We start from the raw sequence: 14,173 nt of genomic DNA, 5'->3' as shown, positions 1-14,173 counted from the left end.
GTGGAAAATTACTGACATTAATGGTGAATTCTCTTTAGGTAATTTTTCAGATTCTTTTGATGAGTGTGCAATATTGAAGAAGAAGTTACTTTAGAGTTGGATTAACTTATTTTGAGATCATTTTTTTTAGGACAAATGTCGTAAAAAGGCCGAACTTTTTATAAAAATTTCATAAAAGTCATGACCTTTCAGTTTTGTCGATTTTGGCCAAAAACAGATTATTTGGTTTCAATTGTGGTCAACTCTCAATTTGTTTTCAATTTTGCCTATGTTGTGCTTACCTGGTATGGACATATATTAAAAGGTCAGGATTTTTGTGAAACCAAATAATACATTTTTGGCCAAAATCGATAAAATTGAAAGGTCAGGACTTTTGTGAAACCAAATAATCAGTTTTTTGGACAAAATCGACAAAATTGAAAGATCAGGACTTTTGTGAAAGGTTTGACCTTTTTACGACATTTGGACTTTTTTTTACGTTTTTTTCTCATTTAAATGGTCTCTAAATTTTCAATTGGTCAATTTTTTACCTTTTTGAATTCTCAAACGGATGTTCGTCTATTCCGTTATACCAAGTTCCGTGAAGTTAATAAAAGACAATAAAATATTCAACATATGAAAAATCAAAAAAGTATGAAAGTTAAGATTGATATAAAATCATACACACATTAACAGGAACAAATAAGACCAAATATCAAAGTTTATAAACTATATAAGATCAAATGAAAATTTAAATATCAAATAATTAGTAAAGTTAAAAGACTTTTAAATAGGTTACTTTTTAAAAATTCAAACAGACAAAAAAGGGCCACATACAGTCGATCCTCTAATAGTTAATATTCTATAAATTAATAATTCTAATAATTAATAGAAAATTGAGAGAACCAACTTCGTTCCTCGTCGGATAATTAATAATTCTATTATTTAATAATTAATAAAATTTAAAATATATTCTACATGAATATTAATTATTAGAGAGATTTTTTTAAAGAAATATATAACAATTGATGATTTATTTGAGACAATACTAACCTTAATTGATACCGTGGAAGTTTAAATACCATGGAATTATGATTTTTTTAGTGGACTATTATTTACCGCCCCAAATTACTACCTACCGCCCAACTTTTTACCAAAATATCCCTAAGCCATTTTCAGTTTTTAAAAAAAATTCAATTCTCTCAATTCAAATAAAAACCCAACGAATATCCGAGCGAATTTACAATAAAAATGTCAAAATCGACTACAAATAGAAGACGGAACCTCTGATAAATAATCGGTTTTTATTTATTTAAGTTTTCAAATTTTTTTATTTTTTTTTAATGGGCCATCTCCCTCGGCGATGGCCCCTCGAGGCGATAGCCCATAGGGTCCATCGCCAAATCAAGATGATGACCCATTAAAAAAATTAAAAAAAATTAAAAAATTTTAAAAACGGAATAATTTAAAAACCAATTAATTATTAAAGGTTGCCGTCCTTTATTTTTAGGTGATTTTGATATTTTTATTATAAATTTGCTCGGTTATTTGTCGGATTTTTAGTTGAGTTGAGAGGATTGAGTTTTTTTTAGCTGAAAATGGTTTAGGGATATTTTGTAAAAAGTTGGGCGGTAGGTAGTAATTTGGGGCAGCGAATAGTAATACCCTTTTTTTTATTCTTTTGAGAAATTTTAAAAAAAGTTATTAGATAAACAAATTAAAATAAGTAAAGTATTTCTAGTATAAAAAATATTAAAAATTATTTTACATTATCAATACAACTTCTTAATAATTATTTTTTAGTTTGATATCAATTGATATTTTTTAAATTGAATATAAAATTATTTTTTTAAATTGAGTGACTGTAAAGTGTATTTAGTTAATTTTTTTATAATATAATATTAATATTAGATCTATTAATATAGATGTTTTAAAATATCTTTTATAATTTTTTATATAAATTCTATAAATTAATAATTTTAATAATTAATAAATTTTTGATTCACCATGTGTATTAATTATCAGAGGGTCAGACTGTACATAAATAATAATTATGCCTCTGAACTTTATAAAGTTAGTCAAGTACACACTCAGACTTAACTAATAAACATTGGCACACTTTGCACACTTAAGATTGATATAAAATTATACACACATTAACAATATGTGAGAGTCGCTTAAAAAGGAAATTTATCAGCTCTATCAACTCCTAAAAGAGTGAAATTAATAGATACTTTTAAGGCAAATGGTAAAAAAGGGTCAAATTTTTTGCAAAAATTCAAACTTTTCAATTTTTCCTGAAATGCATGATTTTCGAGGTTAAAATAAGAATAACATAAGTTTGAGTGCGTAGTGATCAATGTCTTAAATTTTGGTGCACAAAAAAATTGAAATGGCTCCCTTCAAATTTAAAATTTTGTTCATTTATTTCAAGTACATTTAGATGGATGATATATTGGGAAAGTGATAAAAGAATTATTACATTAAATTAGAATTTATTTAAATATCATCCATTTTAGTGCACTTGAAAAAAATAAAATTGAGGGTAGTCATTCCACAAAAAAAAATTATAAAAAGTAAATAAAAAACAAGACAAACTAAAAAATATCCGACCTGCCGGATTCGAACCAGCGACCTAAGGATTAGCTGTGGATATCCGACTACAGTCCTCCGCTCTACCAACTGAGCTAAGGTCGGTTTTGTAATCTAATTGGTTATAAAACAATAAATTATATTAATTGTCATAATCATTGGATACTCATTAGCTTTTGTCTGAACGCAATCGTAATTTACATATTCGCTTAAAGCAATAAAATAAGAAGGCCGCATGCAATTTTAAAAGGCTCATAATGAGGACAATTAGCTTACTGATTGGATGTATGTAAATTTCTTGGTCTGGATAAGCATAGAATAATCTGCAAATGAGCCTTGAAATTATCAATTGTTTTGTCTCATTAACTACAAAGAAAGAAATAACAACTTGCAATAGCATATTCTGTCGGAGACATTATTGCCATATAAATCGTTATTATTAGGTTAGGTGCATGAACTCATACTGTCAGAACTACGACCATCTCTCTGTTTCTCCGTCTTTTTCACAAGTACTGTTGAAACATGTTCAAGAATGGATTCAGGCAAGTTTTTCATTCAACACTGTGTTTAGATCTTCATTTTAAGTTTGGTTATTGCTTCTGTTTGTACAGTTATGTTCTTGGACCATTAGATTCAAGTTCAATTTACCATTTTACTGTCTTTTTTGGCTGCTGAAATTGCTGGTTTTTTCGTTTTTTATGTTGGGATACAACTAATTATTGTTTCCATTATTGTAGTAACAGACGGATTGCATCTATTTCAAGAATCTCGTATTCTGGCTTCTTCTTCAACAATGGCTTCTCTACCCAGACTGGAAGGTGTGTCAATTTTAATCATGTGGGAACTTGCCGAATTATACTTTTGGATTATTGTTACTATATATCCTCACTTTTTGCGTTTTTTTTTCTTTTCGAGGCACCATATATCCCAAGTTCCCAACCTTTCATTTTGTGGCATATATAACCTAAGTGTCTTATACGACATCGTTTTGGTCATTTATGAAATATAACACATAAACCACAAACCGTGCTATAGAATAAAAAAAATTAAAAGATTGGGATACGAGCTGAGATGTTTAGATTGTGCTTAAATCGGAAAAAACGTCAAAAGCGGAAAATATATAGTAACGATAACCTTATACTTTTTGATATTTCATTTTTTGGTTTCAAAATCTCTAAATTAATATGACTTTCTTGTTTTTATTTTAATATTTTCTGTTATAACAATATATAACGATCGTCACCTTTTTGAACTTTCTGGGTATCATTATTATATACTGCGACAGTATCTTTACAGTCATTGGTTAGTTAAATATTTGAATTTAAATTGTAGCACTATATGCCTAAGTTTTAATTTTAACACTGATAGTAGCCTGACCAATAACATTGAAGATGGTTAAACAAATAAATACATTTGATGCTAAAAAGTTCTGTTATGGTGTCGCATAGCAAGCTAGAGGGCAAGGTGGCACTGATCACAGGGGGAGCTAGCGGCATCGGAAAGGCAACTGCTACCAAATTCATCAACAACGGTGCAAAAGTTATTATTGCTGATATTCAACACCAACTCGGTCAAGACACTGCAAAAGAACTCGGACCCAATGCAGCGTTCATAGCCTGCGACGTCACTAAAGAATCTGATATATCCAACGCCGTAGATTTTTCCGTTTCTGAATTCAACCAACTAGACATCATGTTCAACAATGCAGGAGTGGCCTGTCACACTCCTCCCAGTATTGTGGACCTTGATCTAGCAGCATTTGATAGAGTGATGAACATAAATGTGCGAGGAGTAATCGCAGGGATTAAGCACGCAGCGCGTGTGATGATTCCTCGAAGAACCGGCTCCATTCTGTGTACTGCTAGCATCACAGGAGTTATCGGCGGATCAGCTCAACCCACATATTCTGTGTCTAAGGCTGCTGTTATAGGAATTGTTAGGTCTGTAACATCACAACTGTGTCAGTACGGTATCAGAGTCAATTGTGTATCGCCATTTGTAATTCCGACTGCCTTTGTCATGCAAGAAATGGCTCAATACTATCCAGGAGTTGATGCTCAAAAGCTAGTGGAAATGCTGCATAATACTGGTATACTAAAGGGGAAAAACTGCGAGCCGGTAGACATAGCTAATGCTGCTTTGTATCTTGTATCTGATGATGCTAAGTATGTTAATGGGCATAATTTAGTCGTAGATGGAGGGTTTACGGTATGCAAGAGTCTAGGATTTCCAGCGCCGGATCAGATGTAATTTGAACCCAATGAACGGAAACAGTACTAAATTTTATTTTCTTGATTCCCTGTCTCCATTTTCAGAACACAACTTAGACAATCACTTGCTTCTCCTACAGAATGGAATTGCTACCGCATTGAGTTAAAATCCAATTATGCCGCATGTTTAAAATTGTAACTATGCCACATTTTAAAATTGTAATGGAGAGTTAGTTTAATGTGGTGGATAGTGTTTACCCAAGAACATTAAGGATGGATAAAAGTTTGAAAAATAACATATTCATCCTCTTCAAAACATATCAAGAAACGAAAAAGGGCCTGCCTTTGGTAACAGAATTAGGGCACTGGTTATCAGCTGTCTGAATATTTCTCAGCTACGTAGCACGGACACGGACATGGCGAAACAATGTTAGTTTAACATTTTATATATTAAAAATGAAGTTTCGTGTTCGAAACGCCAAGTTTCTGACACATTTCTGAAATGGAAAACGTTGATTAAATAAAGTGCTTGTGCTATTTAGTTTTCTCAGGATATATGAAAATCAAATGAAAAAGCATGCAAGTACCTGAACAAAACAATAGCAGGCAGAGTTCTAACTTTCCTAGCTTGGGAAATGTGAGCGGAACACATGCAATCAGTGCAAAGCTCAACAAATTCAGTTCCTTTAACCTTTGCTTTCTTCATGCTACTCAACTTTCTCCAGCCGTTTCACATTCTAAACAGTCGTGCAAACCAGAAAACTGTACTAAAATTAAGAGACGGAAATGATGGGTAAAGAAAGGTTGAAGTAGAAATTCTCTCTTAATAGTAACTGACTAACTGTTCCAAAATTTTAGCACCTTATGTCATTTATATCTAAGATTCATATGGACACAACTATCACACGGATTTGTATTTGCTATAAAGACAACCTAAGAAGTAGTTGAGAGAATATCATCACAAGCAACAGTCCTCCTGTCCCTGTCTTGAATATCTTTAAAACTAATCAAATAGATCCACGTACATGCGAAACAGGCAAGTTAAGTTTAACACTCACAAGGACTCAGCAAGATAACCTAGAGGAGCTAATAAAATAGCATCATCTGGAAAAGGCATGCGAGTTTAGACATTCAAACTCCCATGGTTCACGATAGTAGCATAGATGCAATCAATGTTTTCCATTTCCGAAACATGTAGGAAATTTGGCGTTTCAGACATGAAACTTCATTTTTAACATAGAGAACTTTAAAATAAGACCGTTTAGCCAGGCTCGTGTCCAAGTATTCCGTTTCCCCACATCTGTGTCCATGCTACATAAGCACAAGCTAGGTAAAGAGTTGTTTCCACTACTTACTTTATTCATCCTCTTGCATTGTCATTAAGATTCAGAACTCTCAATTCCTAGCAAATTAACTAGCTAATAAACAGATTGCAAACCATTGAACCTAAAACACGGACTAAGCCCAAACTTAACTCCTTCTTCTTCCCAAGATCAACTTTTGTTTCTATCAAAGAATTAAGCTCAAACTTAATCTAACTACAATTATGAGTTCATGGTGCCTCTAAATGAAATTGGAAATCATACTTACAGTTAAAAAGATTTACACTTCCAAGTTCCAACTATATACTAAACACACTAATTCTCCACTTGAATTTCAAAAATCCAGAGAGTTCCGAATACCCGAAAATTAGATACATAACAGAAAAATTAAGCCACAGAAAAATGATATATAATTTAGTCGACATTACTTCGTATCCTCATCTGATTTACCTTGAAGAAGCTCAATTCGTTGAGAGATCAAGTAAATAGCCGCATTAGCGGACGAGAAGGCGCCATGAAAACTTTCTTGATAAGAAATAGATTCCAAATCCCTAGCCATCAACAACAATATCTCACCTAGCTCGGTTCGCTTCATTACCAACGACTCATAATATGACATAGCAGCAACATTACTAATTTCTACATTAGTTTCCTCCGGACAATACTCATCGTCCAGCCATTTGTGCAGCGTAACCCTAAGCCACTCCGATTCCTGCAAAACGACGTCGAAACTGCTCCATTAACAGACAAATTTTAAATTGAATGATTTTTTTTTTTAAAAAAAAAAAAAATTACCTGGAGTGCGGTGGGAGGGAGTAACCAGTGGTCAGGGACGCGTAGGGTTTCTACAATTTCTCCGTCTTCTTGGGGATTGGAATGAGACGAGTGGATTTTAGGAGCTGTACGGAAGGGGAAACGGAGTCGTTTTGAGTTGGTGGATGGTGAGAAGCGGAAATGGATGGGAATTGTGAAGATTCGGGGAGTGGCATTGATGATTGAAGAAGTAATGATGGTGGTGGTGTTATGAATTGGGAGAGTCGACATTGAAATTTATGATTGGCGATGGCGGGAAAATTGAAGAGTTTGTGAAATTAGAGGTAAGGATTTTGCGATTTATTGCAGATTCTTCATTTTCTTTGTAGATAATGAAAATTTATAGCTATCCGGTGCTAGATCAAAGTCTAAACGACGGCGTTAAAGTGAGCTTGAGATCACTACGGCGTCGTTTTCAGTTCGGGAATAAATGATGTATCTGTCAATTCTACTTATTTAGTCAGGTAATAATCAAAAGCATACTCTGCATTTTTGAACTTGGACAAAATCATAGCCAGTGAACAAATATTTAAGGTTCAAACAAATACATAAAAGATGCATCAAGCTTTATTTAAAGTTTTATTTGAAGCTGCATTTCCAGCATTATTTCACACACACAAACACATTTATTCGCAGACAGAAGCGTTTGAACACGAAACTGATGACACAAATCGACTCGAGCAAGTGTTTGATGCTACACATATACTCCATTTGGAGAGCTTGGATTCAGCCTCCCAATGTCCTTCTTTTGGCAGATAACCATTCTTCGGACCGTACGCTGGAATTTCCTGCAAGTACAATGCATTTTCCCCAAATTAATGTACAGCAAGCATAAGCTATTGTGTAAATTTCCTACCAGACTTTAAGCTGTTTTGATACTTAACTTCCATGGACAATCTCCAACCAGCATCAAATCCCCTTCGTCATCGTATGTTACCTGCCAACCTGTTCTCTCGTCAATTAAACTTCCATTGAAGTCGAATATCTGATCCAGTTCACGAATCAGTTCGCCATACCCGTTAAACCTGGTAAGGTCGATTAATCTTCCAGCAGCTCCATATTTAAGCACCTGATAATTTCCCAAATGTTAAATCTAAATTTGTAAATAAAGATATTTTGATTTCAAAGTAGAATCCACAACTACAAGTACCTTTGTGCAAGACAGATCAGTGGCAGAACAGTTCTTGCATTGACTGTCTGAGTTAGTGGCTGCAGATGTACTCTTAGATGGCTCGGAAACGCTGGATTGGGACATTGGAGAGGGAGAAAAGAGACTTTCATGATCACTATAAGTAGAAACTTGTGATGAAGGGAGCTCCGGTGGATTTTTATCTAAATCAACTCCGAAAAGCTTGTACCTGCCGCCACCTTTTGGTGGAGCGTGTGGAATTTCGTTTGCGTCCTTCAGTTTCAAAGTTCTTGAACCTTGAGACCCCGAATCGCAAGAGTTGACATTCAGAATAGAAAATTTTGTGCCTACTATGGCATTTTCAGGAATCCCATAAGAGCTGAGGGGAGGGCGACAGCCATTACGAAGATCCGAGATTGTTAAGTTTCCACCAGAAAATAATATTGTACCACTAGGACAAGGATGAAACGCGCCATGCATTGCAGAGCACAACTGATTCTCCAACCCTAACGTTTTGTTATTTGGTTCAGTATTTTGAGGAATCAATTGTGAGAGTATCGAAGTTTCATGTGCGCCAAATCTGTTAACACAAGTGTCCCTCTTTTCTTGACCTTGCAAGACCCCCAAGAGATTTGGGGTTGCATTTTCAACTGGGCCATGCAAAATGCCTGGTCAAAAACTTTGATCAGCTGAAATAAAATTGCAGAAACAAAAATAAATTACATTTGTCTTCCTTCCAACCAATTCGGAGAAAAAAGATGTAAAAAACGCTGTTATTTTAAACTTTCCTTTGTTAAAAAATGAAATTTCGTGTCCAAAACGCCAAATTCCAGACACATTTTTGAAATGGAAAACGCTGATTAAATAAAGTGTCCGTGGACTCCGTGCTTCTTTGAAGCCTTCACCAAACAAACTAAGCAGGTGGACCAAGACAAGTGACAAATAAGTCCTTACCGGCTTTGATCATGCTGGGAAACCCAGACAGTGATGCATCTATAGAACGCGCCTTCTTTGATGGGTGTAGAGGAGAAGTATGTTTCTTTATGGGTTCTATTGGTTCAACTGTCCAAGGAGAAACTCTATCCGGACGTGTAAGTCCTTCAGACGTGTCGTCCCATTTTACCTGAAAAAAAATGGCACAGTACTAAAATGTATCGAACAGAATTTATCCTAAAGGACATGTAGTGTCTTAAATATCATAAACAAAAATTTAACCTTAAGACTTCTCCATTCTGAATTGGGCCACCGAAATTGATCAACGTCTTCACTGCTAATGATGCTGCCTTCAAAGCTGTCAATCCTTTGGAGAGAATGAAGATATTAAGTTAAAAAAAAAGTAAAGCGAAAGCTAATAAAAGGTGTGCTTCAAATAACCAGCTTAACCTCCATAAGTAGCTGCACAATCTGTACTTGTAATTAACTATTGCATGTAAAAACTCCAATGACACTGGAGAATCCCAACAACTTTCATGCTATTAAATGTGACTACGGAATTAATTAGTGCCATGTACAATTCAGAAATGCAGGGTCTAAGAAAGAACTCAATTATGAAAAGAGATAAATGTTTCACAACGCTTTGCACCTCTGTTCTGAACACTCTTCTCCTTCAAACAGCATTCTGAACCTTGTCCCAACAGAATAGTCAATTTCTGCCGACTCCAAGTACTGATCAAGAGGAATGATGAATTCCGTGGGACTTGTCCTAGAAAAAGGGATATAACATTTCCATGATTAGAACTTTAGTGCTTAAGCTGGCCCGAATAATCGCTCTGAAACCAGAGTTATAAACTGCTTTTATGATTACTCAACATCTCAGTTAACATAAATATTAGCTTACCACGGATGGAAGTACACCATAAACATGGTCCCAGTGTTGATGGCATGGACAGCCGTAGCCAATATACCATGCTGCATGCTACAAGCTGAGATGACACTGGTTGATGCATTGTTCTGTTGTTTCATTGCACGACGGACCCCTATGCGAAGTTCTTCATTTTCTCCCCTGGAAAGTGAATATTGTTAGTCATATGACGAACAGAGATCTTGATAAAACACCAAAAGTATAATAACCTATTCGTCTATAACTCAACTTTGAGTAATGGACTGTGCAAGTCACTAATAAAGACATGTTTAGTAAAGGAATTCATGCCAAGATAACATTACAATTGCAAAGTTCATTGTAGAGTTTGAAGCCCCTAGTGCACACACAAAATGTAAGAGGGGAAGAGTGGGAGAGAACCTAAGGAAGATAAAAGCATCCCCCGGAAGAAGTTTTTTTGAAGTAACAAATGTGCTCCAACCAGTAGTTAGCAAGTGCCTCTTTGGCTGACCTACATTTCAGTTCAAAAAAAGAAAAGAAAAAAGCATTAAATTCAGCATTTCAAGCAAAAAAAATCTGAGAAAAGTATTCCTTATAAGCTGTAATTGCATAGCTACCTATAATAGCTTCGGATTGTCACTTAAATTTCAACAAGGTACCTATATTTAGGAAGAAACGCCAAACTAATAGTTGACTCGTAATTCTTCTCCTCAAAGATGAAGTGAAGTCTGTTTTAGGTTCATTGACATATTGCCACACCACATAAAAACTGCGTCTTAGATGGTTTCTCGCTCATATTCTATTTGTTTGTTACATTTACTTCTAAGTAGATTTCCTAATACCCGGTCCTATTATTATTTCATTTTCAGGCATAAAAACAATTATAGATCATGCACAGAATTAAAGGTTGACCAGTGAGGCTCTGCTCTTGGTTCATAGACATATCGCCGCCCCACATAAGAACTGTGTCTTTGATAGTTTCTCGCTCATTTTCTATATGTTTGTTTCATCAGAGTTGTATGCCCACTAGGTTTTATTTACCCCAGGAATCTGAAATTTCACCCAAGTTATATGTTCAATAAGCTTGCTAAATTACATGCACCAAGTTAGGATGCAAAGGGATGCTACTTATCACTCTATGGTATAGTACTGTTTTAACATAAGCTATGGATCCCAGCATCATATGTCAAATCAAACTTTTTTAGATGCTTCCCTAAAAAGCTATCAATTGAAGATGATAACTAGTCTATGGTAGTGTTTCATAGTAATGCATAAGGAATCTAAAATGAATTTGTTGTTTACTGTAATAAATGTAAGAGCTAAATGTTACCCCGAAATACATGTCGGAAGCACCAGTCGTAACCATGCACGTCTTTTGCATAAAGCTTTTGTTCTGGGGGCTCTCCAGACATATCCTGAAGCAACAAATGTAACATATGAATTTTTCTTGCATAGATTGCTTGTAAGTTGTAACATGCTTGTCAAAGCACAATCTAGTCCACAAGAAAGAAAGATTCAAAAGAAAATCCCACACTGTAAACTTCCCCATTATGCAAAGGAACTATAGTCAAATTCTTAATGTTGCAGTTGCAGATAACTAAAGTGACACATCGGTTGAAGGGATTCACCAAACCCAAATGATTAAGAAATGATTATTCTGTCTCGACATCAGGAAAATCCATTTGTTTTCTTGTACTTTTAATTAGGATTTAATTGTAGAAAGAAATTTCTGCTAACTGAGTTTAAGATGGAAAAAGACCCCGATATAGAGTCCTGTCACCCGCGAAGGGACTTTTTCTATTGTTAAATACATGAATTTTGAAAAATAAAATATAACAAATTTGACTCATCAAGATGGAAATGTTCATAGCATACCCATTTTGTTGCCAATAATTAAATTACAAGAAGATTACCAACCATGGATGGAAGGCACTCCTCTGCATGCCGCTTTAGAACAGAGAATCCTCCATGTGTGCTCGTGTCAGATGATGTGAGTTTCTTGCTGAAGGATCGAGTACAAGTTTTGCGAGACAAAGTCAGAGAATTTCCGTCCAATAAGCTTACTATTTCTTGCTGCAATGAAACAATGCTGTATAAGAAATTCCTATCATCATCTAAAATAAGAACATAAGAAGAAGTAGCTAGCCTGAACAGTTAACGGAACAGCCAAACCCCTGATTTCAACATAGCACAAATGACAAAACTATAGATATAAAGTGGATTCAATCAGCATCTCTGTAGACTGTAGCTAACCTTCGCCTCTGGAAGCAAAGTTATTTGGGCAAACACCTCGTCTGTTCCAGCTTCCGCCTATAATTGGTAACATAACAAATTAGCATAGTAAAACTAGATAATTTAATATGCAACACTCGAAACCCAAACATCTTTTTCAGTCCAAAAACATTGTGGAGAGTCATCATACTATATACGGAGTACATTGCATACCTTCAGTTGCACATTAAGAACCCTGCAGAAGATCTTCGAAGGTAAATTGTAGGGAGGCATTTCGGTTTTAGTATCTAGGTTCATGAATGCCTCTACCTAGAAGAAAACATATCACAGAAATTAAATGCTAAAATATCATGATATAACAACAAAAATAACCAGCTTCCATGTCTTTTGAGGCTATGCCACATTGATGTTAATCATGGTTTTAAAATCTCTTCACTATTATATCAATATAGACTGTAAAAAATGCAAATACATTGAAGAAAAGAACCTGTTCCATGTGCCCCTGGGGAAAGTAGACAACCCTCTCCCCAGCCTGAGGAACATAAACAAGAGGGCCGGCACATGCCTGCCATAATTCCTTGTATAAGTCATCCTTGTCAACTGAAACATCAAGAGCAACGATTAACTGCAAAACCAACCAACCAAAGCTAAGCAGAGAGAAAACAATTGAGACTTAACAAACCATGATGGTGGTTAGGAGGCAAGGTGTCCCTGCCACACTTTCTTGATTTGGTCGCAGCATTGTTTGATCCTTTTGCTTCACGATGACCAACTTTACTTCTATTTCCCTTGCCCATTTCCCTCTCCTTAATTCTCTGATCTTTCACAATAATTCAGTTTATAAATACAAAACAAAACCAGTGTATGTCTATCTATAAACAATAGCTTCAAGAAGAAGACAAAACGAAATACAATTGGAAAGGTGATATAACTATTCACTCGTACTAGCAGTAGCAGTAGCAGTACTTGATGATGATGATGATGACGACGACGACGAATCACTCAGGTGTCTCGCAGTCCACTCAAATAACATGCAACTGTAAAATGTACCCAACTAACATTCATTCGTCAACTTTGTTTATTTGTTTTATCCTCATAAACCACTATTCTGCTAGTTCAGCGGCAGAAGAATTAAGCAAGCCTGATTGAAGAGACGTGGGGGACGGGATAAACGTGTCTGTGCTGTGTGTGTTTGTGTAAGGGGGGGTTAAGGTTAAGGCTTAGGAGTACTGGTTTTTCAGTCTAGCTATGACTATTAGCTAGAAGTTTGATGCAGTGAATGTAGTGTGAGGACTCGGGATTGTAAATGTAGAGTGCACGTACTATTTAATCATGATGTGGGTCACTGTCGTTGTTGGGTTGGCATGGAATGGAGAGGCCATCGTCGGCGATGATTGCTAACTGTCTTTACCGTTTCTTTCTATGTTTCTTTTCGTCTTCTTCCTTTCCTTTTGGCTTTCTCCGCCCCTCCATATTCTCTATCTAAACACTTTCTTCTCATGAAAACATTTTTTTCTAATCATTATTATTAGGAAACACATTAATTAATTAGGTAGACTTAATTTACCATGTCATTTTAAATTAAGTCAATCATAGGAATACATTTTTAAAAGGCTTAATGCCTTCAAAAACCCCGACATTTAATTCCTTTTCAATCCTACCCTGACGTTGAAAAATTATCAATTTTACTCCACTTTGCATTTTTCATTTCAATTGTACTCTAAAGCATTAAATTGACCTTTATTTATTTGACAAAAGTTTAATAATTTTTTTTAAAAATAGTCAATTTTATATAAAAAGTTAATCTAATGCAAAAAGGGTCAATTTAGATAATTTTTGCCAAATAAAAAAATGTCAATTTTACGCATTAGGGTACAATTGAAATGAAAAAAATACAAAATAAGATAAAACTGACAAATTTTTAACGTCAGGGTAGGATTGAAAAGTGGATAAAATATCAGAGGTTTTTTTAAACCTTTTTAAAATGATGGTATTATTATAATATTATTATTAAAGAATATAAAAAATAACAAACAAAATTATAATAGTGTCATATTTTAAAACGTGTTATGATGTG

General features: G+C 34.8%; 3 protein-coding genes and 1 non-coding gene across 19 annotated transcripts; 1 reads left to right on the top strand and 3 right to left on the bottom strand.

Moving 5' to 3' along the window:
• Nucleotides 1-2,586: 2,586 nt before the first annotated feature.
• On the bottom strand, nt 2,587-2,676 carry TRNAY-GUA (transfer RNA tyrosine (anticodon GUA)). Its single transcript is given in 2 exon segments — nt 2,587-2,622; nt 2,640-2,676. It is a non-coding gene; the product is annotated as a tRNA-Tyr (tRNA).
• Nucleotides 2,677-2,821: 145 nt separating this feature from the next.
• Nucleotides 2,822-4,866, top strand: LOC126686685 (secoisolariciresinol dehydrogenase). Of its 2 annotated transcripts, none has more exons than XM_050380863.2 (3): nt 2,822-3,113; nt 3,309-3,389; nt 4,020-4,866. In XM_050380863.2, exons 1-3 carry the CDS (start codon nt 3,094-3,096, stop codon nt 4,819-4,821), a joined length of 903 nt encoding a protein of 300 aa, XP_050236820.1. In that variant the 5' UTR covers nt 2,822-3,093; the 3' UTR covers nt 4,822-4,866. The 2 variants fall into 2 exon arrangements, with proteins under 2 accessions (XP_050236820.1, XP_050236821.1); XM_050380864.2 differs by having other exon boundaries at nt 2,823-3,113; nt 3,315-3,389.
• Nucleotides 3,911-7,245, bottom strand: LOC126686686 (uncharacterized). Of its 3 annotated transcripts, none has more exons than XM_050380865.2 (3): nt 6,899-7,245; nt 6,554-6,815; nt 3,911-4,915 (listed from the first exon to the last, which is right to left on the bottom strand). In XM_050380865.2, exons 1-3 carry the CDS (start codon nt 7,145-7,147, stop codon nt 4,848-4,850), a joined length of 579 nt encoding a protein of 192 aa, XP_050236822.1. In that variant the 5' UTR covers nt 7,148-7,245; the 3' UTR covers nt 3,911-4,847. The 3 variants fall into 3 exon arrangements, with proteins under 3 accessions (XP_050236822.1, XP_050236824.1, XP_050236825.1); XM_050380867.2 differs by lacking the exon at nt 3,911-4,915 and adding an exon at nt 4,944-5,543; XM_050380868.2 differs by lacking the exon at nt 3,911-4,915 and adding an exon at nt 5,276-5,518 and having other exon boundaries at nt 6,899-7,244.
• A 182-nt stretch (nt 7,246-7,427) lies between these two features.
• LOC126686684 (auxin response factor 2B-like) lies at nt 7,428-13,581 on the bottom strand. Of its 13 annotated transcripts, none has more exons than XM_056106136.1 (17): nt 13,420-13,581; nt 13,036-13,133; nt 12,779-12,916; nt 12,584-12,696; nt 12,310-12,405; nt 12,118-12,174; nt 11,782-11,937; nt 11,195-11,279; nt 10,285-10,375; nt 9,883-10,047; nt 9,628-9,747; nt 9,261-9,345; nt 9,000-9,168; nt 8,067-8,713; nt 7,933-7,985; nt 7,801-7,861; nt 7,614-7,704 (listed from the first exon to the last, which is right to left on the bottom strand). In XM_056106136.1, exons 1-16 carry the CDS (start codon nt 13,476-13,478, stop codon nt 7,840-7,842), a joined length of 2,154 nt encoding a protein of 717 aa, XP_055962111.1. In that variant the 5' UTR covers nt 13,479-13,581; the 3' UTR covers nt 7,614-7,704; nt 7,801-7,839. The 13 variants fall into 13 exon arrangements, with proteins under 13 accessions (XP_055962109.1, XP_050236807.1, XP_050236809.1 ...); XM_056106138.1 differs by having other exon boundaries at nt 7,687-7,704; nt 7,801-7,853; XM_056106134.1 differs by having other exon boundaries at nt 7,428-7,704; nt 7,801-7,985; nt 13,420-13,580.
• Between the last annotated feature and the right edge of the window lie 592 nt (nt 13,582-14,173).

Source organism: Mercurialis annua, linkage group LG6 (assembly GCF_937616625.2).
Source record: "Mercurialis annua linkage group LG6, ddMerAnnu1.2, whole genome shotgun sequence".
In the NCBI taxonomy this organism is placed as follows: Eukaryota; Viridiplantae; Streptophyta; class Magnoliopsida; order Malpighiales; family Euphorbiaceae; genus Mercurialis; species Mercurialis annua.
Note: the sequence above shows the minus strand (reverse complement) of the source record. Positions and strands in the feature narration are given on the sequence as shown.